The 23,271-nt window shown below is 47.0% G+C and overlaps 3 protein-coding genes across 4 annotated transcripts; all 3 read left to right on the plus strand.

Moving 5' to 3' along the window:
• The first annotated feature begins 464 nt into the window (after positions 1-464).
• MIF (macrophage migration inhibitory factor) lies at positions 465-1,943 on the plus strand. Its single transcript, XM_015878347.3, has 3 exons — positions 465-639; positions 896-1,068; positions 1,686-1,943. The coding sequence occupies exons 1-3, from the start codon at positions 532-534 to the stop codon at positions 1,750-1,752; spliced, it is 348 nt and encodes a 115-aa protein (XP_015733833.1). The 5' UTR covers positions 465-531; the 3' UTR covers positions 1,753-1,943.
• Positions 1,944-2,256: 313 nt separating this feature from the next.
• On the plus strand, positions 2,257-16,148 carry DDX51 (DEAD-box helicase 51). Of its 2 annotated transcripts, none has more exons than XR_014949157.1 (16): positions 2,257-2,284; positions 2,359-2,585; positions 2,662-2,894; positions 3,022-3,172; positions 9,757-9,902; positions 10,264-10,335; positions 10,506-10,612; positions 11,026-11,134; positions 11,744-11,889; positions 12,557-12,711; positions 13,397-13,512; positions 13,609-13,725; positions 14,112-14,213; positions 14,675-14,738; positions 14,979-15,113; positions 15,600-16,148. XR_014949157.1 is itself a non-coding variant. In XM_015878345.2 (16 exons), the coding sequence occupies exons 1-16, from the start codon at positions 2,262-2,264 to the stop codon at positions 15,624-15,626; spliced, it is 1,974 nt and encodes a 657-aa protein (XP_015733831.2). In that variant the 5' UTR covers positions 2,257-2,261; the 3' UTR covers positions 15,627-16,148. The 2 variants fall into 2 exon arrangements, 1 of the variants encoding a protein (XP_015733831.2); XM_015878345.2 differs by having other exon boundaries at positions 12,513-12,711.
• Positions 16,149-16,887: 739 nt separating this feature from the next.
• Positions 16,888-22,055, plus strand: LOC107321445 (glutathione S-transferase theta-1-like). The gene is made up of 5 exons (XM_015878346.3): positions 16,888-17,037; positions 18,876-18,963; positions 19,461-19,611; positions 20,198-20,374; positions 21,179-22,055. The coding sequence occupies exons 1-5, from the start codon at positions 16,926-16,928 to the stop codon at positions 21,377-21,379; spliced, it is 729 nt and encodes a 242-aa protein (XP_015733832.1). The 5' UTR covers positions 16,888-16,925; the 3' UTR covers positions 21,380-22,055.
• Positions 22,056-23,271: the final 1,216 nt, after the last annotated feature.

Here is a 23,271-nt window from a genome sequence, read left to right on the forward strand (position 1 = left end):
TTTAAAAAAAAATAGTAATAATGCACGGATAACTTGATTTTTCAACCGGAAAAAATGCCTCATGCACCAGACAGGGATATTTTCCCCCTTATGTAGAATCGTGGGGCGGGAGCCCCACACGTGCAAGTATGAATCACAGAATCACAGAATCACAGAATTATCAAGGTTGGAAAAGACCTAGAAGATCATCTAGTCCAACCATTACCAATACTTCCCAGCTAAATCATATTCCTCAGCCACGAGGAGCAGCAGGGCCCAACTTCAGAGTGCAGCCAGCAATGCACGATTAGAATATGCTCGACATCGTAACACTGAGCGGAAATAACAGCGGTAATAACAGCGATCAGACCCTGGCACAGCGAGGGTCCCGTTGGTCGTTGCTGGGCAATGATGAGGGCACCTCCCCCCTCCCCGCCCCTCGGGGCGCGGTCCCTTTAAGGCCGGCTCGGTGCAGCCCCACGCGCACACCAAGCCCCGCCATCGCACGTAGTTCTATTCTCTCCTTTCTGCTCTCAGCCCCGCACTGCCGCCATGCCGATGTTCACCATCCACACCAACGTCTGCAAGGACGCCGTGCCCGACAGCCTGCTGGGCGAGCTCACCCAGCAGCTGGCCAAGGCCACCGGCAAACCCGCGCAGGTGAGGCCGAGGGGCGGGCGGGGAGCGCTGTGTGCGGGGCCGCATCTCGGTACCGGGTGGGGAATGAATTGGGGGGGGGTCCGCCATTCGAGCATCGCGGTGCAAACGCAGCCTTCCCCCCTACCCCGGCTCGGGGGTCGCTGTGACCCACCGCAACCCAATGGAGGGCAGGCCCTGAGCCTGGCACAACGTGCTGTTGTGTAATGCTTAGCGCTGTACCCACAACGGGGCGTTATTCACCGCCTGTTTCTTGCAGTACATAGCTGTGCACATCGTACCTGATCAAATGATGTCCTTCGGGGGCTCCACGGATCCCTGCGCGCTCTGCAGCCTCTACAGCATCGGTAAAATCGGAGGGCAGCAGAACAAGACGTACACCAAGCTGCTGTGCGATATGATTGCAAAGCACTTGCACGTATCTGCAGACAGGTAGGGCTGGGATGTGGTCCTTTCTATCTGTTGCTCTGAGACTGCTTTGGAAATATCATTTAAAGAAGCAAAAAGCTAGCAACAGGCACTTAGAATACATACAAAGTAATCTCTTGGAGCTCTTCATGGCCACTTGAAAGTTTGTTGCATGCATCTTTCCCTTGGAAGTTCTCCACGAAGCCATTTAGCCTTGTAGGAAAGAACACCTGAGATTGGCAAGCAGTGGAGTCCATAATGCAGATTGATTCACTGCTGGGGTGTGATGTTTAATCATGGTGGGGCCTGGAAGCAGGAGGGAGGAGCAGCAGGGAGCTGGAGCTCACAAGTAGGAACGAGCAGCCTGCACGGGGGTAGAACTTCAGGCAGTGCCTACATGCGGCTACACAAAAGGTGCCTGAGATGCTCCTGACTGAAGAGCTCGTATTTGATATCAAGTACAGTTCCAGAGGCTCCAGGGATATGAGCTGATGGTTGTCACACGTTGAACAGCTTCCAGTAAATACTTCAGTTTCTGGGAGGCAGGATGCTCTCTCCTCTACCCTGTTACCTTGTCTCACTGCTTACACAAACTAGTTAATAACAGTCGCTTCCTGTGTATTCCTATGCCTCTTCTGCAGGGTGTACATCAACTACTTCGACATAAACGCTGCCAACGTGGGTTGGAACGGTTCCACCTTTGCATAGAGCTCTCTTTGCTGTGCCGAGGCTGCTCCCACACCTCCCTTGTGCTCCATTAGAGACCACCACACAGCCGGCCCTGTGCTACACTGTGCACTCACAGACGGATGGCTCCTTCTTAGCGTGTCCCAGTACTGCTGCTTCATCATTCCTCTGTTTTCTCCGTGTGGAAAACAAATAAAAGATTTAAAAACAAACTGTCTGGTGCGGCCTCCAGTTGGGGATGGATGTGGTTGTTAAAACAAATGGAGGGTTAGCGTTTGTTTCCACATGTAGGACCCAGTGGTTACGCTCGGTGGGAGGAGTGTTGCGGTGACACAGGGCCGTTTTTACCTCACTGCACACCATGGGTGTGCTTAGCTCTCTCTGTTGCCTTAGACGTCTTTGGGTCGCCTTAAGTGCTGTGCCTCGAGCTCCCCTCAGGCGCCATCACAGTTCCCGCCCGGCCGCCATCTTGGCTCCGCCTCCCCTCAGCGCCATCTTCCCGCTGTTCTGGAGCCCCCCCTCACACGGACATGGCGCTGTTCGCAGTCAGCAGGTGGGGCTGCGGCCGGGCCTAGGGGCCCGTGTGTGACCGGCCGTGTGTGACCGGCTGCTGCTCGGCCCTTTCAGGTACATCGGGGAGGAGGAGGATGCGGACGATACGGCGCAGGAGGAGCGGGCTCGGGCCCTGCTGGAGCGGCTCCGCGAGCAGGCGAAGGCCCGGCAGCTGAGGAGGCAGCAGGAGCTCGGCGGAGAGGGGCTGGAGGGCGAAGCCGAGCAGGGACGGCTGAGGAAGGAGCGAGAGGGCGGCAGCGCTGTGAAGAGAAGGAAGGATGGAGAGCTGGGCCATGGGGCAGGTAATGGGGGCAGCACCGCGCTGCAGCCTTGTGTGTGGAACGCTGTGATCTGTAGCGCTGTGCTGCTGTTACTTAGAATCTGAAGGAGATACTGAACAACGGGAAGACAGGAGCAAACTTAAAAAATCCCCTAAAAGGAGGAAGAGGGATGAGGGAAATGAAGGGGCTGAAGAGAGGAAGAAAGAGAGCAGTGAAGGAGACCGAAGTACAGAGGAGGAGCTGCCCTCAGCAGCCGCGGGGGAAGAAGCACATCCACCACCTTCCAGCCTGGCAGTTCTGGGGGACTATGACAAAAAGCCCGTGCAGAAGGTAACAGCATTGACTGAATTTAGATGGCAGCTAGGAATGAAAAGGTGCCATATCAGCATGTGTTTAGAGTATGGCTTTGCCTGTTCAGTAGCAAAAACACTCTGCTGCTCTTTTTCTCTCACCCCAGGTACAGCCCTTCTTACCACACTGGCTTGCTCAACCCAAGTTAGTGCAAAAACGGATCAAAGAGAATCTAATTCCCATCAAGGATGTCCCAGGAATTCACCCCAAGCTGTTGAAAAAGCTGCAGATGAATGGCATAGAGTCCTTTTTTCCAGGTACCTTCTTTCTCTAAACTTGCTCATGTATTTCCTTCACTCTGCTGCTGTATATTTTGTGTAGTCAATGAGATGAAACATAAAACAAAAGCAAGCTTAATGCATTAATGAATTCAGTTTTTAACTTCTATTTTCAAAACATTATGTGTTCTAGTAATTGAAGGCTTTCATTTAGTTATAAATGCTACTACACAAAATGTATGTTTTGAATCACAGAGTCACAGAATGACCCGGGTTGGAAGGGACCTCAAGGATCATGTAGTTCCAACCCCCTGCCTGGCAGGGCCACCAAACATACACCTTTACTAGATCAGGTTGCCCAGGGCCCCGTCCAACCTGGCCTTGAACAAGGCCTCCAAGGACGGGGCATCCACAACCTCCCTGGGCAGCCTGTTCCAGGGCCTAACCACTCTCCTAGTAAAGAACTTTCCCCCTAACATCCAACCTAAATCTTCCCTCTGAAGTAATAGCTCACAGCTGCCAAAAGAGGGAGAGCTTGCTTTTGTCATTCCATTTCTACTTAGTTCCCTGCTGCTAAGCCTCGTAAATAAAACAAGGTGGCTGGTTTGTGAGGACTAGTTGTGAGGCAGGGAAAGAAGAGAGTTCACATATGGCAGTTATAGCTGTTGTTCTTACAGGATTGTTCATTTCAGTCCTCATTTTCTCTTTTGAAGCAAACTTGAATGACTTCAAAGCCCATGGAAAGTGTTTTGCTCCTTGGTAGATAATGCTGATTTTCCGTGATGCATATTTTGTGTACTTCAACCTAACATGAATACAACAATATGGGCAGGAGCTGAAAACAGTATTTAACAGAGTAACATCTATTCTGAGCATAAGAAATAGCTGAATTCTTGGGGAAGGAAATCTGCGCTCAGTGCTAAGCTCATGAATGAAAAAGACCTGGGGGGAAAAACAGCATCTGTGCTGGTTTTAATTCTTCCTGTCTTATGCCTGTAGCAGCAATGGCACAGATGTGGAAACTGGTTTGTTGTGTAAAATGTAGATTTTTCTAGATAAATTAGTCTTAGTCGATTGTAGGGAGTGTTTTTTACAGCTAGCTGAGAAGGGTCGTAAACACGGTGCAGTTAATCAAGCAACCTTGCCACCTGCAAGGACAGTGAGATCAACAGGATGCCCTGGGATGGTGAGAAACTAGCCATGGTTTTGTGAACTCGGCAAGGGAGTAACTTTCAGGATGATAACAACAAGCTGCAAAGATACTCGGGGATGGTATGTAATTGGGAACCAATGATTAGCTCCACTTTTGCAATATGTATGAGCTAATTATCCGTATTATAAAGGTACATGCAGCCAAGGAATAAACGAGAATAGCTGATCATATGTCAATGACAGGTGTGGTCATTTGCTTTTCTCCCGCCGTTCGACAACAATTGGTGACCCCCGATGTGGCCTACCAGGAAGGATCGCAGTGGCGAAGGTGTTTGGATCCTTAAGCAGCGGGGATAGCATGCGCCAGGAAAAGAAGGTGCAGGTGCTCTAGGTGACCTTACAGAAGGGCCTAGCCAATACGGGCCACCGACGTCCTTTAAGGCTGCAACAGCGCGCTGACAAATAGGTATGGGAAGGCAAGCGGTTTATGAATTATTTTCTTGCTTTTTTAAAAAAAGGTGTCAGGTATTTTCTTGTTTTTTGAAAAGAAAGTGTCAGGTTAAGGGGACAGACTTGCAAAAGGAACTCCCCGAGTTATTAGCATATGGGTATGCTAAAGGGTTATTTCAGAATCCGCATTTAGTGTATGATCTTGCTGAGTGGCGTAAATTTGGAGATGCAATTTTTCAGGGAATATTAGATGGGGATAAAACAGCTAAAAAATGCGGGAAGTGGTGGCGTGTGGTTTATAATGATTTGTTGCTACATCAGGCAGAAAAGGAAGCGGCAGAACAAGCTAGTGCTGTGCAGGGGAGGAATAAGAATTATAATGAATGGTCAGATCGCCCGGTGTCCCCTGCTTTGTCCACCGTAAAGTTGCCACCGGCCTCCGAGCCTGCGTTGCCGGTGGCTGCGGAGCCGAGTGCCCCGTCTCCCGGCACGTCTGTATCAGACGAGCCGCCTGCATCGACCATGGCGCTACAGCCAGCCCCCTCGACCCCCCTTTGCAATGAGCCGCTCCCTGGGGCACAGAGTGACCTGGCGGAGGCCGTCGCGCGGGAGCGGGGGGAGGCTTGGGCTGCGCTGGCGCGGGCTTGTTTAGAGGTGGGAGACGGTGGGGCGTTGGAAGCGGTGCAACACATGGTGCTGCCGGGGGGGTATTCGCATAATCCTGCAGGTGGGACACAGGCTGCTGTCAGTGCTTTAGATTGGAAGTTGTTGTCACAATTGCGGTCTACGGTCAGTCAGTTTGGAGTAAAAAGTGAGCCAGCGAGACAGATACTGGATTATATCTGGAGTACTCAGGTTTTGTTGCCATCTGATTGTCGGGCTATAGCTAGGTTGATTTTTTCGCAGCACGAACAATTGCTATTTAATGCTTATTGGGAAGAGATGTGCCAACAGAGCGTTGTGATAGTTAGGCAGCCCGGAGATTCCTTGTATAATGTCACCGTTGAAGAACTTTTGGGGGTGGGTCCTTTTATCCGGACGGAGGCCCAGGCTTTATTAGGACCAGCTAAATGTAGGGAGTCAATGTATCTGGCCAGGCAGGCTATGGATAAGATCAAGGTGCCAGGTGGGCTGCGGTCTTATATGGGAATCCAGCAGAGAAGAAATGAGGATTTTGGAGCGTTTCTAGATAAGGTAGCTGGAGCCATAGAGAAGGCTGGAGTACCAGAGTACATGAGGGAAATAATGCTAAAACATTGTGCACTTCAGAATTGTAATGCTACAGCTCGTGGCATTCTAAGTACTTTGAGGAGTAACTGGACAATAGAGGAGGCGTTAGACAGATTATCGAGTGTGCCCACGGGGGCTCAGGCTTTCATAGTTGAGGCTATTAAAGAGCTAGGGGCAGGATTAAAGGCACAGGCTGAGGCTTCCCAGAATCAAGTGTTAGCAGCTCTTGCACCCTTACAAGCGTCTGCGGTAACCAGTGCAGGCCCAAGCACCTCTTTTAAATGTTTCCGGTGCGGCGTTAAAGGACATTTGCGACGGAATTGCCAAGCTGTCGGTGTGTGGTGCCACAACTGCAGCTCGGACAACCACAACACCGTCACCTGCCGTCGCCGGTCAAGAAACCTCCAGCCCAGCGCAAGAAAGAACAGCGGCCGCGCTCCGATACAAGCTGCCGTTCCCAGCCAGCGGCCGCCTGCCCCCCCGCACAAGTCTCTCGCCGCGTTGTCGGTCTCTACGGCCTCCCCGCCCTCTGCTTCGCCCACGTCGTTCTCTGCGACTCGCCGTGCCGCCCCCCCCTCGTCGTGCGCGGCTGCGTCTGTGCAGCCCATGTATAATGTGGTTAAAGATGCGGATGGACCGAAACCAGAGGATCGTTGTGACCCAGGTCCTGTAGATCCAGAAAGCGAATCGGACGCATTTTCTCTTGATACTTTGTTTGGAGCAGGAATGACAAATTTCCCTACAGCGTACTGTGATGTCTTAGAACAAGGCAGAAAAGAAACAATATTAAGGGGTGATGCTGACACGTTGCAAACCTTTCCTAATCAGGTCCCCCATTTGGAATCCCTGCCGTGTGAGGCAGTGAAGGAGCTAAGGGAGTCAGTGAGAACATACGGAGTTCAGTCAGCCTTTACATACAATCTTTTGGTTGCAAACAGTGACAGTTGCGCTATGACCCCTCACGATTGGAAAACTGTGTTAAGAATGATCCTCTCTGCTATGCAATACGCTGTGTTTATGATTGAATACCGGCTACATAATTTGACTGATACCTCTTTGCCTCAAATTGGGACACATCCATGTGGCACAGCACCTCTTCAACTGTGTCAGACAAATGTCACTCACGTTCCTGAATTTGGCTGTCTAAAATATGCACATGTAACAATAGATACTCATTCTTCTTATGTATTTGCCACAGCACATACAGGTGAACACAGTCATGACATCCGTAAACACTGGTTATCTGCTTATGCTGCTATGGGAATCCCACATACTACAAAAACAGATAATGGGCCTGCATATACCTCTAAGGCCACTCAAACTTTCCTCCAAGAAGGGTGTGTTAAACATACTACAGCCATTGCTCATTCTCCCACTGAACAAGCTATCACTGATCACATTTATCAAACATTGAAATCCATTCTTATTATTCTTAAACAAAAAAGGGGGAATATGGGAGACACACTACAAGAAATATTATGCAAGGTTTTGCTTGTTTTGCTTGTGCTGAATTTTTTGAAAATATTATGTAAGATTTTGCTTGTTTTGCTTGTGCTGAAGTTTTTGAATCGTGTTCATACAGATACAGCTTATGTGGATCGTCATTTTGAGGCTTCCCCAGTGCTAAAGGAACAGCCTATGGTTAATGTTTGGAATATGGCCACAGGACTTTGGGACTGTTCCCTACCACTGACAACTTGGGGTCGTGAATATGCTCGTATTTCCACAGGGACTGGCCCTATGTGGGTTCCAGCATGATATCTTCGGTCTCATCTGAAGGCAGAAAATAGCATCCAGCCTTTATAGTAATTGTAATTGTGTGTTTCTTACTTAGTGGTATTGCTTTGTAACTTGCTGTGTTATAGATAATATTAGTAATAGTTTGACATAGTTTGTGATAGTGATAGAACTAGAGGGAATGGTTTTAAGCGGCATCAGGGGAGATTCAGGCTGGACATTAGGAAGTATTACTTTTTGGAAAGAGTAGTCAGGCATTGGAATGCACTGCCCAGGGAGGTGGTGGAGTCACCGACCATGGGAGTGTTCAAGAAACGCTTGGATGTGGGACTGAGGAATATGATTTAGCCAGGAAGTATTGGTAATGGTTGGACTAGATGATCTTCTAGGTCTTTTCCAACCTTGATAATTCTGTGATTCTGTGATTCTGTGATTTTCTGTTTTACCAATGCAGTCTCAAGATTTAGAGTTTAAAGCATTAGCTGGGATGTTGTGTGCTTCTTCTATTTTAGTAATAGATCAGATGTGTATTAAACAGGATTTGATCTTATCAATGCTAGAATCTACAGGAATAGCTCTTTTAATGTTTTAGTACTGTTTGGTTATGATGTTATTAGCCTATTAGTTAGCTTTTCTTAATTTGCAAAGACAAAACCTGGAAAGGATTCCCAGGCAAAGAGATGACCCTGTATCATAGAACGGATACCTCTTTTACATCCAATTAATTGGGATCTGAAAATATAACCATGCATCATTTTAGACAAAAGTGCACGCTAATAGAACTAAATTTGATAGTTTATTCTGTTTTCCAAGCAGGTGTTCCACTTGGGCTCTATATCACGCACTGGCCATGCAGATATGGTGTACAACTGGAAGAAATCCTTCAGACCCTGAATGCAGGAGAGAATCTGTGATGGGTGAGAGAGGAAATGTGCACCTTGAAGCAGGGGACGCCCTGCTGGCACTACCTGTCACATCCACCACCAACATGGCTTGCTGTTTCTCAAGGGTCAATAAGTATTAATGCCCCTAGTGATACTCTAGTACATTTGTCCTCTAAAATTGGTTCTATTTGACATGCTATTCCATTAAATTGTGCGATCATTAATCAATTATTAGCCCGGATAACTCAGTTGGTAGAGCATGGTTATGAACATCTTAAAAGCATTTACTGCACAAATTTTAGTGGTCATTAAAAATCAATATATCAGAGTATATAAAAATTGAAGACTTTTCCTGATCAGTTACAGATTAACACAATGGGACCCTCATGGATTTATTTTCAGGTTGCAGAAACTTAGGTTGCAGTACAAACATGTTTGTTCTTTTTAGTGGATTTAATAGTAATGTTGTTATGTTGTATTTGACTTGTCTCTTTTTCATTTTTAGAGTATTGTCAATCGAGGCCTTGATTGAGTTATAATAGTTATGTTATTAATTTAAGTAGTGTTGCTATTCTATAGGCAGTATTGTAAGAAGGATTCTACAGAGCGTCAGTCATGGATCCAGATGAGAAGTTCACAGAACAGCAGCTATGAAGCAGGATAAAACTACATGAGAACTGACTGAACAAATGAACTGAACTGCTTGTTAAATATGATTAATCGGTCGTTAAATCAAACCCTTTTTCATCCTAAAAGAAAACGGGGGAAATGTAGGGAGTGTTTTTTACAGCTAGCTGAGAAGGGTCGTAAACACGGTGCAGTTAATCAAGCAACCTTGCCACCTGCAAGGACAGTGAGATCAACAGGATGCCCTGGGATGGTGAGAAACTAGCCATGGTTTTGTGAACTCGGCAAGGGAGTAACTTTCAGGATGATAACAACAAGCTGCAAAGATACTCGGGGATGGTATGTAATTGGGAACCAATGATTAGCTCCACTTTTGCAATATGTATGAGCTAATTATCCGTATTATAAAGGTACATGCAGCCAAGGAATAAACGAGAATAGCTGATCATATGTCAATGACAGGTGTGGTCATTTGCTTTTCTCCCGCCGTTCGACAACAGTCGATTAACTGTGTAAATAATGTTTGTTTCCATTTTTGTTCAGTTCAGGCAGAGGTGATACCTGCTGTTCTACAGAGTGCGTCCAATGGGTATTTGATGGGGCAGGGAGGATATCGCCCCAGAGACATCTGTGTCTCAGCTCCCACTGGCAGTGGTAAAACCCTGTCCTTTGTCATACCAATAGTACAGGTGAGTTTGTACTACCAGCAAAATACCTGCACGGAAAACATTAAGGTTGCTTTTGTTCAGGCAAAATTTGAATTTAAAAGTAGGTGAGAAAGACCAGAAATTTGTGAATGCAAATCAGCAGGGTTTTTTTGTTGGTTTATTTTTTTTTGCTCAAAGCTGCCCTTCAGGATCTGTGTGAATCCTTTTGTGCTCACTGCTCTTTCACAGACAGCTGATAAAATGAGTTGAGAGGAGGTGGGGGAGTAAAACAGAAATGTAAAACTCTGGGTGGATGTGTCAAGCCTATCTCTTCTTATTTGTTTAAAGAAACTCCTTCTCACCCCATTGCTGTCAGGGCCTCATTTAACCTTTGTTTTTATAGGTTCTGCTGGATAGGGTGGTTTGCCAAGTGCGAGCTCTGGTTGTTCTGCCCACAAAGGAACTGGCACAACAGGTACCCAGCTCTTCACCTTTCTTGCTGTGCTGAAAGAAGGGCTAATGCAGTAAATATTTGCTTGGCTGTTAATGGAAGCAGGCTGAATGCTCTGTCAGTGGAATTGTTCTTTATGGAAAGTATCAATTTCACTGATTTTCTTGCAGCTAACAAAGTCCATTTCTTTTCAGGTGAGTAAAGTGTTCAACATTTACACCGATGGGACAGGGCTGAAGGTTGTATTGATTACTGGCCAGAAATCTTTTGCGAAGGAGCAGGAAATGCTTGTCCAGAAAAAGTAGGTTAAGTGGTCGTTTGTTAAGTTTTATAGAGATTGTAAACTGTAATCTCCACAAGCAGAGGTCAAAATACAGACTGTTATACTGCATCATCACGTGGGAAGGATTTTGGATAGTGGATTTATATGATAGAGACTGGTTTTGTTTTTTTACTGGTTTCTGCTGCAGCTTTTCTTATGTGCTCTTTTCTGACTTGCAATGAAGAATGTTACTTTCTGCTTAAGCTGAGGTGGTACAGTGGAGGGCAGGGTTTAGTGCCCAGTATTGCTTTTGTGTGCCGGTAAATTGGATATTTGAATTGTATTACTTTTAAGTGAAAAAACATTAGGAAAATCTTCAGGCCACCAAGGATCTTTGTTAAATGCTTTACAGTGAGGGGAGAAACTTACTGATGAGCTGCTTGTTCTTGCAGAGTGACGGGCTATTGCAGCCTCGCTGATATTATTGTGGCTACACCAGGGAGGCTCGCAGATCACATCAGTAAGACCCCAGGGTTCAGCCTGACACAGCTTCGCTTCCTGGTGAGTCCACACACCTGCCATTTCAGTGTATGCTCCCTTGGGTCTGTAATTCTTGCTATGTTCTTGCATAGTGCATAAATATCTCCCTGTTGGAACTGTTGTATATACTTGGTCTGTGCTTTAGACTGTCCAGGCAGCTGCCTTAAGATGAGAAGTTCTATTCCAGCTCGTGACACTTTCTTACCCTTGCAGACACAAACTTGGAGTAAAGCTATTCTGATTAAAAAATAAAGGTGTTATTTTTCAGGGTTAATTATCAGAGTTTCAAGTTAATTCCACCGTATTGGAATCTGTACAGAGACATGGCTGCCACCTTAATTAGCGTTTGACAAGTTTTCTCTTAAATACAACCATGTCTTTGCAGAAGCGCAAATGAACTTGTATGTAGTTTGAGTGCCCAGTTGGCCACTGAGCATCTAAAAGGAAATCAAAATTCAGTTTTAGGATAGAAATGCCTGCCTTCATTTGAGGAAAGATGGGCAAAGTAAGCATTTCTGTTGGCTGGAAGTTTCTTGGATTCTGGCTCACTGTTATAGACTTAAATGAAAAAAAGCTGCCAAGTTCAAGGTAGTATTTCACAGGTAATGTCTTTTGTCTGTGTGAATTCAGATCATAGACGAAGCTGACCGTATGATTGATGACATGCACCAGAATTGGCTGAACCAGGTTGTCAAAGCTGCGTTCCAAGCAGAAAATGAAGCTGGTTCTAATAGACTTTTTCAGAGGACCAAACCAGGACCTGTCACAGCAGCGAGGTAAGATGCAAAACGCATTTCTTTGAACTGTTTGCAAGGTAATTCCGAGAAATGTCTGCCAAACTGAGGCAGCTACTTCTTCAAAGCTTGTGAAAGCAGGCACTGGACAGCTGGTATTGAGGGATGTCTTTTAGACTGAAATCTAAGTATTGCCTTCTTCAGGCATTCCCTAACTATTCTAAAGCAGCACCAAAAGAATACACAAATACTGCAGGTCTCTGAATCATTCACACAGCAAACAGGAGCGTTGTCCTCTGACAGACTTGGAAGGGAAATGCTGAACTGCATTTGCAGCTGCTCTTTTCAAACAGCATGGCAGAAGTGCATCAGAAAGTGAGATCATCAATGGAGGAAGGAAGTGACTGGGATTGGGGTGGGGGTGACTGGGGTGCAGGGACGTGTGCCAAGGTAACAAATGAGTGCTGGGCAGTTGAGTTGAGAATGCTGATCCAGTTCCATCTGTGAGCTCCACTATTAAGCAAGATTTACCAGAAGGGCCCAGAGCGGGAAAAGGGTGTCAAAAATCTTTAATTACTTCCCTCATAACATCATCTGAAAGCACATGTGGGGGAATTCCTTTGCCCTATGCTCAGAGTTCAGTTTCCATATGCTGTTTGTTTCAGCTGCTGTTACCCTCAGATACCCTTACAGAAACTGCTGTTTTCAGCTACGCTGACCCAGGACCCAGAGAAGCTGCAGCAGTTGGGCTTGTTTCAGCCTCGCCTCTTCACATCTGTCTACTCTGAGAAAAAAACACTCAGAGATGGAACAGAGGCCGAACAAGATTCTGAAGAGAAGTACACACTCCCTGAGGGGCTGTCGGTATGATATTAATTCTCTTGCATCCATAAAAGTAACCTATTTGGTAGCTGTTGGGAAAAAAAAGTGTTTGAATAAGTTAGACTTTGAGATTAGTTTAACTCTGGGGTATCTAGTGATGTTTGTAACTTACAAACAAATACACCTTTCCTTCAGTGCCTTGTATGACAGAGATGCTGAAAGAAAGTGGCTTTGGGAGGTTTTTTACTCAGAGCTCTGCCTTCATTCATCTGTTTTCTCATTACTAATTGTTTGTTTGGTCAGGACTGGAATTCTTTAAAATTAAGCTCTTCGTATCAAATTAAGTTTGCTTGCAAAAGGGAGTGGAGATAAGTAGTAATGTAGCACTTCTCAACTGTCCATCTCAAGTTATATTTTACATATATATGTATAGCATGCATTTTGAGGCATGCGAGTACAGATCAGTATGTAGACAAGAAGACAGCGCATGCTGATACTTGCCATAGGGAAGTCAGAGCACTAGAAAAAAATAGGTCTCCTGCCTCTGCCTTGTGCTGTGTTGCTGTGACTTGTTCTAAATAGGGGGTGGCACTATGGGATCTGGTTTTGTTGCTGTTAGATGCAAAACATCCAAGCCTATGTATGTTATGGACAAGTAGTAAGTTTCAGGGAAAATAGCTTTGGTGAGAAGTAATTTGTCTCTGAACTTCTTCCCTGATGACTGCAGCAAAGTTATGTGCCTTGTGACCTGAATTCCAAGCCATTGCTCCTCTTGCACTTCATGCTGACAAAGAAGTTTACCCGTGTGTTGTGCTTTACCAATTCCAGAGAGGCTTCTCACAGGTGAGTATATTCATGAGATCATTTGGCAGGTGGCTGCCATAGTGGTGTTACAGGGTTAAGTAGTGAAGTGATGGTTTCTATCCCTTCCACCTGCAGATTGTTCCTGCTTGTTCAGGCTTTTGGTGGTATCACTGTGGCCGAATTTTCTTCTCGTATACCTCCAAATGAGAGACAAAGGACCATGAAGGAATTTGAACAAGGAAAGATACAACTGTGAGTATCTTAAATGAGTTTCCTGTAAGTCTTAGGACATGTACTAATTCTAGTGTGTAAACCTAAGAGGGTATTTAAACAGGGCTCAGATGGTTTACAGGTTTGTAACCTCTGTTGTGCTGGCAGCTGCCTGGCTCAGTGTTACATGCTTTGAGAACTTGGAAATGCTCTGTAGTTTTTCATATATAACTGTAGTGACACTTGAAACAGACAGCTAATGCCAGTTATACTGTGTGACTTCCAATGCTGCTTTAATGCTTAGAGCTCAGAAGTTTACCCAGTTTTAACAGATAAGCAGTAGTTGTGCTGTGTTCAGCTGTTTTGTGTGTGCTTGTGTAATGGCAGAGATGTTACCTGAAAGCAACTGTATGTACGTTTAAATCCAGGTTAATCAGCACAGATGCCACTGCTCGAGGGATTGACATTAAAGGAGTGAATTGTGTAATAAACTATGACGCACCTCAGTTCATCAGGACATACATCCACCGGTAAGAGAAGCAGGAACAAAAGGAAGGTGTTTGAGCTCGGTGTTCTCTGAAACACTTAGCATAAGCAACATGCACTCAGAAAAATCCAGAGCTGAAACTCCTTTTAACTTAACTCCTTTTAATGTAGAACTAGCTTGTTAAATCGGAAGCTAATTCATGGCATGATGAGAGCAATGTGGGATTAAAACAGAAATCGGGCACCCTGTTATATAAATGTATTCTACAGGAGCTACAAGCATTGTCCTGGAGAGCATCAAGTTGGGTTTCCAGATGCTCAGAACACTGCAGAGGCTCAGCAGCTGTAAATGGACTCTGGAAATGTTCATCCTTTGCCCTGTTAAACATGAAAATCCAGACTTTCTCCTAAATCTGGAGAGTTTCTCAACCAGGCTCCTGAAGCTGATAATGGCAGTGACTAATGCGTGACTGAACTGACTTGATGTTCCTTGTTCTGATTTCAGTGTTGGAAGAACAGCTCGTGCAGGAAAAGCAGGCTTAGCTTTCAGCATGGTCCTCAGAATCCAGGTATGACATTGGTATCAGGTTCATTTGAAATGTTAAGATGGAGGACTGTAAGGAGCTGAAAGTTCACGTTACTTTTTAACCTTCTCCAATCAGCTGTGTTTTGTACTTGGAAAATCTTAATTCCGTGACTAGGCAGAGAATCCCCAGATGTGCTCGTGTTCCAGCTGGGACGCAGCAGGGTGCGCCTTGTGAAGGGGGGGCACTCACTTCTTTTTCTCCTGTGTCTGTTTTATTGTGCAGCAACGCAGGTTTCTGCAGATGTTGAAGGATGCTGGCATTCCAGACATAGAGAAGCACTTGGTCAAGGGCAGGTTGTTAAAGCCGTTGGTGCAGCAATACGAGGAGGCTCTGTCTAAACTTGAGAGGACAGTCAAGGTAACTGTAAGAGGGAAAAACAGCAGAAAATGGGGAAGAAAATTCAAAATTCAACGCTATAGTTTACAGTTCATTGCAAGTCATGACAAGCACAAGGAGCAGTGTCCAGAATCCTTCTCTTGGACTGAGGAATATCCATTTTGGTGTGAAGAAAAGCATTGTCTGCAGATCTTTACACACAGTAGGAAAATTGAGAGCTTTAGGACAGAAATGGGATAGCATTTAACTTGCCACATTGGTGGACAAGGGAACCGTAACAGATACTTTTGTGCTGTATGATTTGAGCAAGTGTTCTGCTCCCTTCTTTGAGGACTTGATAAATATTTGTCCTTGAAAAATAACAATTTTGAGTTGCAGATAAGGAACGTAAGGGGCAGGGCGGTACAGAACAGATCGTGGTACTGTTACATTGCTGCCCAAAGTCCCTTCTGTATGACCATGGGCAGGAGTGTTTCCACTCACCTTCTCAACTTTAATTTTGAACAGGTCGAGCGAGCACAGAAACGAGTCTGAATGAATGAATGCAAATAGAGCTGGCTGTGTTTCGTGGCACTGAAGATACCCAGCACAGTGACAAGGAGATGTGGTTCCTCAGCTTGGGGGTCATCTCCTCAAGCTTATCTCATCTCAAGTCAGCTATTACAGGCCTCATTCAAGGACACAGGAAACAGGGTCAACTTACTGGCTTTCGAGAAGCAAATGCAATTGCTTTTGAAGAGAATTTCGCATCATTACCCGACTGCCATATGTAAAACTACCAGCAGTGAACAGGAGAGCCAGGGCCAGGTCTCGGTCATGGGCCTGATGGAGCTGCTGCTCACCAGATGTGAGGGTTGTGCCTTTTTTAACACTGAAATGGGACAGCTTGGAGCTGTGTCATGAGGAATGTGTGCAGTGCCTGGAGCAGGATGCTGTTCAAAGAGCCGTTCTAGGTTGAATGAACTGCAGCTTCTAAATAAATAGACATGTATGTTTTTTAAAGATATTATATAAACTATTTTAAAGTTTCTGGAATGCAAAAGTGATGACAGCGGATTTGTGGTTGTCCTGTTCTGTCTTTTAGTTATTTCCCTGCCTGGGTTGTTTCCTTCCCTTCTGTACAAGGGTTGGCAGCAGCTGTGCAAAGTGTTACTGTTAATGCAGACTAAAACACCTCCTGTCCGCTGTGAGCTTAAAGGCCTTAACTCTTATGTTCACCACTGGTATTTCCAGCTGTCCCTGCCAGGCTTACAACTGCCCTGTGCTTGTAGCCTCCATTTGCCCTTGGAGACCTGCAGGAAGAGACCCAGCTCTGCCTTTTGTTGTTTTGTAAAGCAGAGTAAACGTACACCATCATTGGTAATACACTGATGGAGGAAAAATAACAGGGATGGTGCTAGAAAGCTTGGAGGTATGAAAGTCAGGAAATCCCCCAGGGTCAGCAGGAACAACATGTGATTGAAGCAGAGCACATCTGTGTTCCTGCTGCTTGTGTTGTGCTTAGTGATGGAGTCGATGTGTACAACCCCCTACAACAGCTGCGAGTTGCCACGAGCGAACCTGCCCGGGCACAGCATCCCATTAACCACCTGCCTTCATTCCTTATCATTAAGTGATTAAGGGCGGCGATGAAGCCAACCGAGTCCTAATGGCACGTGGCAGAACTTCGCCCTGTGTGTCGTGGGGAGCGGCTGCACCGTCACCGTCGGTTCGGTTCCGGCGGTGCTGAGCGGAGCCGGGTGGGGACGGGGCGGGAGCTGCGGGTCCGCCCCGCGGTGCTGCCCCGCCTCTACCCGGCGTCTGCGGGACGGGACGGGCCGAAGGAGCAGCATCATGGGGCTGGAGCTGTACCTGGATCTGCTGTCGCAGCCCTGCCGGGCCGTCTACATCTTCGCCCGGTGCAACAACATCCCGTTCGAGTTCAAGCGCGTGGAGCTGATGAAGGGTGAGCGGGGATGGGAAGGGGCCGCTGCCCCTGATAGCAGCGGGCGGGGGATTCCTGTCCCTTAAGCAGACTCCGGTTCTTAGGGGCGGTGCTGGTGCCCGCGTTCCCCCCCTCGTGCCGTGGTTCTGCAGAGCCCCGTGCGAGCTCTTTGAGAACAGCCCAACCCCAACAGAAAATGGGGGACGGAAAAGAGACGTTGTTCCGAGAAGTAGCGCTCCTCGGGCTGTGCTTCAGTTGCTAAAAGGAGATGGGAAGTGCAGCCATCAACGGGGACAGACCCAGCGTGGGGTTCGCCCCTTCTAAGTGTCCTCCTGCAGTTGCTCTGTGTTGCGGTATCGGTGCCTGGCAGCGCAGTGTTGGCCTCCCCTGGGCGTTGCAGTGGGGCACAGTGGGGTGAAGTCACCCGGACAGCATTGAGGTGGTGAAGGCAGCGGAGGGTGAAGCGCAGCAGCCAGAATCGGAGAGCTGAGGGCTGCAGAAGGAACAAGGGCTTTTGTTTGTTCTAAAACCAACTGACTGTGGGTAGGAACCCGCCACAGAGGTATCGTGTGTTTCCAACAGAGGACGTCTGGAGATCTGTATCTTTTCTTTGCTGGTAAAAACTGCCTTTCAGCTTTTCCATTGCTCTGTTGTGAAATTCAGTGAATGTATTGGGCTTAAAAACAGTGCAAGATGAGAAGGGTTCCAAGGCTGAAATTGATAGAGAAACAAGAGGCTCCAGCTTGTTGTTAAACAAACCTCTGGGTGTTGTGGTTTCTTGTCTGGGTGTTCCCCTTCATGCCTTGGCTGCTCACTGAATGCACTTGATGCCGCTTTCCTCTTTATGACCCATGTGAATAGGAGCTGATTGCAGCTGGGGTAAAAGCCCATACAGTGTCCTTTCCCTTCTCGCCAATGAGTGGCTGTGGTGAGATGTTGATCCAAACAAGAGGCTGGCAGGCGAGCAGTGAGAGCACGAAGGGGAATGGAAAAACTGAAAGAGAATTACTCACAAATCGGTTTTGCCAAGTTCTGGGAAAACAAGCCTTTTCCAGAGCATCTCCTGGGGCACAAAGATCCCCAGGTGACTCACACAGGAGGGTACGACAGGGAGTAAGGCATTAGATGCACATACAGAGATGCACGTGTGGCTCTGAAGCCAGGGGCTGGGAGGAGGCTGGTATGAATGAAGGTGTCAGGGCTTGGGTCCAGAGGTAACGAAGCACTGGGAGGAACAGAACAGCCCCGGTCAGCTTTACTCTCTGCCTGCTTACAGGGGAGACCTAAAGGATGGCTTAGAAGCAAACTCACCTCTATATTTGCTCTGATCTATGATAAGGAAAACTCACACAAAGAGCTCATTAATATGTTTGTAATGAAGTTCCCATGGCTTTGTATGGAATCATAGGAATCCGGTTCCTTTAAACAGATTAATATAAATTTTATTATTTTCCAGGGGAAAAAAAAGAAAGGAGAAATGCCTTTCTTTCTCACTGTCCCTGTGGTTAATCCACTGTGTGTGTGGTACTGAGATCCCTTCCCCCAAAGCTGCTTGGTGTCTGTGCCCTGACAGGTTCCTCCAAGCACAAACTTTGTGCTGATACTGCCCTGAGTTGACAAACATCGCTGGTATGAAAGGACTCTGAACCATTTTGACCTTTGTCAAGAGGTTGTTCTGGTATGCAGGCAATAAGTAAATTGACATCAAAAGGCAAAGCCAGAATCTACCCCTGCGGTGTAGGGCTGTATCTGTACAGTCAAAGCCAGAAATGGTCCATGTGTGGCCCATGGACTCCTCAGCTGTTCCCAGATGGGAGCTGGGCACCACTGATAAGGAAAATATCTCTCATTTCCCTCAGGGCAGCAGAGGACCGAGGAGTTCAGGAAGGTGAACGTGCTGATGAAAGTGCCTGCACTGAAGGATGGTTCCTTCACCTTAGCAGAGAGGTAAGGCACAAATAAGCTCAGTCCTCTGCTGAAGGACTGTTAGTCCTAATGGTTGGGGTCTGGCAGCATAGTGCTGGCTCTGCTGGGGCTGCAGGCACTTGTTTGCCTCTTTCTACTTGTATATAGAACAAACCTGTGTTCTAAGGGAAGCTTTCTCTCATAATCACCTCAGCATTGGCTATGAAAACTCTGAGCTGCTGCTTGCAGCTGGCTTGTGTGTAGGCAATGTTCCTGAGCTAAGACACCTGCCCCTATATCCTTTACTCGCTGCCTTCAGCTGGGGGCTGTAGTTCAATGCGTAGATCTGTTAGAAGGCACCTGCTGCGGGACGGCATGGCAACGCAAAGCTCTGAGTTGGTACGAACTCATTCCGTGCTTTATGTGTGCTCTAAAATGTCTATTGCTGCTCACACAGCAGTGCAGGATTTGGGAGAAGGAGGAAGGACGAGGTGCTTTTATCTCAGCTTATCACTCTGCTCTGTCCTGCTTTCTGGCAGCGTTGCCATCCTCATGTACCTGGCCCGGAAATTCAAGACTCCTGATCACTGGTACCCCTCCGACCTGCAGAAACAGGCCAGGATTGATGAGTACCTGTCATGGCAGCAAGCACACATTCGTGGGAAGGGGAGCAAGCTGTTCATTAGTAAGGTAAGGCCATCAGACACTGAGAGCGACATGGCAGCACTCTGTGTGCTGCGCCTTTCTATGTGAACATACAATCCAGGTGACAGGAACAAACTTAGACCTGGGATTGATGTGGCTGGTTAGTAGACACAGATCTCTGCCCAACTGGCCTGAATCCTTCGTGCTGTAGTCGTAGCTCTGAAGTCTGTGGGGCTCATTCCTTGCCGATGCAGACCGAGCAGCATGCCTGGTAAATGTAAATGTACCCCGTGTGAACAGCAAGCAGCAGGCACAGCTCAGTGCCCTCTGCCCAGCTTCATGGAATGAAAGAACATCCCACTGGAAAACAAAATGCAGCTGTTTAAAGATGATGCAGCCCTCCCTTGGGAGAAGACTCGCATGGTTGAAATTTCAGACTTTCTAGGGAGGAGATGCAGATGGGAAGCAAGGATGGTCACTGACATTAATCTGTTCAACAGCTTGTTCTGTTTGACAAACAGCTGTTCTTGGGCACGGACACTGGGGGATCCTTAAAAGAAGGCAGTTTGAGACCTGGACTTCATTTAGAGGGAAACATGTAAAAAGCAGTGTCTGTTTTCCTCCCTGCCAGATGCTGGTACCTCTCCTTACAGGCCAGCCGCTGCCTCCAGAGAAACTGGAAGGTGCTACCGAGGAGCTGAACGTTGTCCTGAATCAGTTTGAGGAGAAGTTCCTGCAGGACAAACCCTTCATTGCGGGCAGTGACATCTCCTTGGCAGACCTTGTAGCCCTGGTGGAGCTCATGCAGGTGAGTGTCGGTCACAGTGCTGTCAGATACACGAGCTGGGCTGTGGGCAGCAGCACCATCTCTGTAGGACATCTCTGCAGTTTACTCTTCAGTGGAATTAAAACTTGTTCCTTTTTGACCATGAGCAGAATTGAGGTTGCAGGGGTATTTATTTCTCTGTATAGAAGTTAGGACAAAATTTCCATTTTCTGGTATTTCTTCCAGGAAAAAAAAAAAACAAAGAAATTGAACTACAAAGTAAACAGAGGAGGATGAAGGAGAGATTGAAAGAACAGCTCTCTTAGGCCACAAATTCAGGAGGGAAGCTGAACTGCATTTGTCTTGAGGGAGCTGAACATAAGGTGCTCATTGACCACTGCTTTGTCCTTTGAGCAGCAAAGCAGAGACTCCTCACATTCCTTCCTAGACATTAGTACTGAAGTCTATGTTGTCTAGGAATAAAGTCACCTTCTGTTTTAGGGGAGAATCAATCTATTTGATTGTCTCCCACTACCAGGATTCAGTGTCATAAAATGAGCCACAGAAATCACAGGGATTTGGAAGAGACACGTTGGTGTGTGTGGACCTTGTGTTCCACATCACGCAGTTCAGGGCTCTGCCACAGCTGTAATTCCACTGCAGGTCCCAGGGGACAGCACTGCTCCCTGCAGGTTAAGAAGCAGTGATGAACTCCACCTAATGAACTCCTTGTTGCTTCACATGGGAGGCACATCTGTGCTTCGTTCTGCTCCCAGCCCTCCCAAACCTCTTGGCTGGCTGCTGGCAGTGCAGCCCGATGCTCAGGTCCTGTTGTTCTCTTTGCAGCCTGTTGCTTCTGGCTACGACCTCTTTGCAGAGAGGCCCAAGTTGGCGGAGTGGCGCAGGCGGGTGGAAGAAGCCGTGGGGAAGCAGCTCTTCCAGGAAGCACACGAGGAGATCCTGAATGCCAAGAGTGTGACTGCTGATAAAATTGCACCTGAGCTGCGGGAGCACTTCAAGCAACAGCTCTTAAAGCAAGTCAACTAGAACGAAGGGCGTTACACTCCAATTACAGTGAATTATTTTGTGTAGGCTTTTAGTAATATTTCAATATTTCCTCTAATAATTGTACAAAAAAACCCTGCATTCCAGAAAATGCTCTTAAATTACAGCCTGTCTGCAACTTAAAAGGGAAGAAAACTACATCTTAAACTGCAGCCAGAGTTTGGCTGCTGCTCCTGCCCAGGAGGGTAAGGGAGCACCTGGCCACTAGAGGCTGCTGCGTTACCGATCAGAGCAAAGGGACCCTTGGAGTAATAGAGCTATGCATGTTTTCAAGTGAGATCTGAGAAGGATGGGGTGAATCCCATGAACGAAGATCCTCAACGACAGCCGTTATATGCCATCATCTATATAGCTCATGCATGGTTGAGAAAAGCTGGTTTTCTAGGTAAAACCGCTGCTGACCACATGGTCGCTTTCCTCATGCCATACTGGTTCTCCATCCCTTCCCCAGCTGCCTTGACATTTAAAGTAGGTTCCCTACTGCTGAATGCTGCTGTGGCTGGGCCTGTACTGGGGGTGTGTGTGTGTATGTGTGGTGATCAGCACCAGGACAAGTGCAGTGCTTAGCAAGTGATCCAGCTAATGCTGAAATAATTCATGTTCCACTACTCTTGTGTCATGATTTACTCTCCAGTAAAGTTAATTGTTACGCTTGCAATGTGTCCTAGCTCGGTTTGTATTTGTAGACAGAACCCTTTCATTACCCTGCCTCTGCTCACACGCTTTCTTGTCCTCTTCCTGTTTCTGCCCTTCCATTTTCCAGGTAAGAACTATGTATAGTCCCAATCTGCAGAACTGTTTTTTCCTCTTTGTTTAGCACAGGTTTTAGCTGTTAGTCTGTGCTGTGGTCTGCTGGGTGGTTACACTGCCCCCAGTGATGGCTGCGTGGTGCAGTGGCTGTGAGGTGTCTACCACATTAATGCTAGTCAAGTGACAACAGTGCTCAGAAAAGATGGAAACAGCTGCTCAAACAGCCTGACAAACCCGTTCAGCTGCACCTGGAGTTTTGGGGAATAATCCATCTGTCTGTTCTGTATTTGAGTTTCCTGAGTAAAGCTGCCCTCTAGTTCAAAAGTGCACCATGAACCAGAGCTTGCAGTGCACGTCCCTCGGGTATGAGCTAAGCCAGGCAGATCAATCCTGTTTCTGGTCTTCCAGCTTGCAGGATATCCTAAATGTCAGCAGTGAATAAAGCCAGTTTGCCCAAAAAACTCATTTTCTGAGCTGACACAAGCAGAAAATAACTTGTTTTCTCTAATTTTTACTGTCTTCTTGCACTCTACCCACCAAACTCTTGCCCCGAGACTATTTGCACTGTTACCACCTGACCAGTAATTGCTGCAGGTGCTGTTTGCCTGCAGTGCTGAGCCTAAAGACAAGAGGCTGTTTATGCCACGCTGCCAACCACTTCCTTTCTTCTACAACCTGCAGCTTACCACATCCAGCTCCCTGGGCTTCACTCTGCATAAAGGAGGTCCCTCCTCGCTACTTCTTTTAGCACTGTTTGTGTAACTTCAGACTCCTCCAACTTCTCCCTTTTTTCTAGAGAGCAAAATTTCTATTAGCAACATAATAAATTCCTCAGCTTCTGTTCAGGTTGAAACAGACTGGGGACAATGAAAGCTGAGAGACAAATGAGACAGAGCTCAAATGGAGCTTGTTAGCAAAGCCTTTATGGACAGTTATTTCCCTGCAGAGCCTCAAGGCTGGGCTCTGTGCATGTGGAAAGCAACTTGGCAGTCACCTCTGTCAGCTCTCTCAGAACCCTCTGGTCCCATGGACTCGTGACAATCCAGATGGAGTAGTAGGGCTCTGTTTCCATCTGAATAGTGGGGGTTTTACTCTGCTCCCCATCCCAGACTCCCAAGTCAAGG

The sequence above is a fragment of the Coturnix japonica genome, chromosome 9, assembly GCF_054131305.1.
Source record: "Coturnix japonica strain WE chromosome 9, WE-NBRP24, whole genome shotgun sequence".
NCBI classification, from domain to species: domain Eukaryota; kingdom Metazoa; phylum Chordata; class Aves; order Galliformes; family Phasianidae; genus Coturnix; species Coturnix japonica.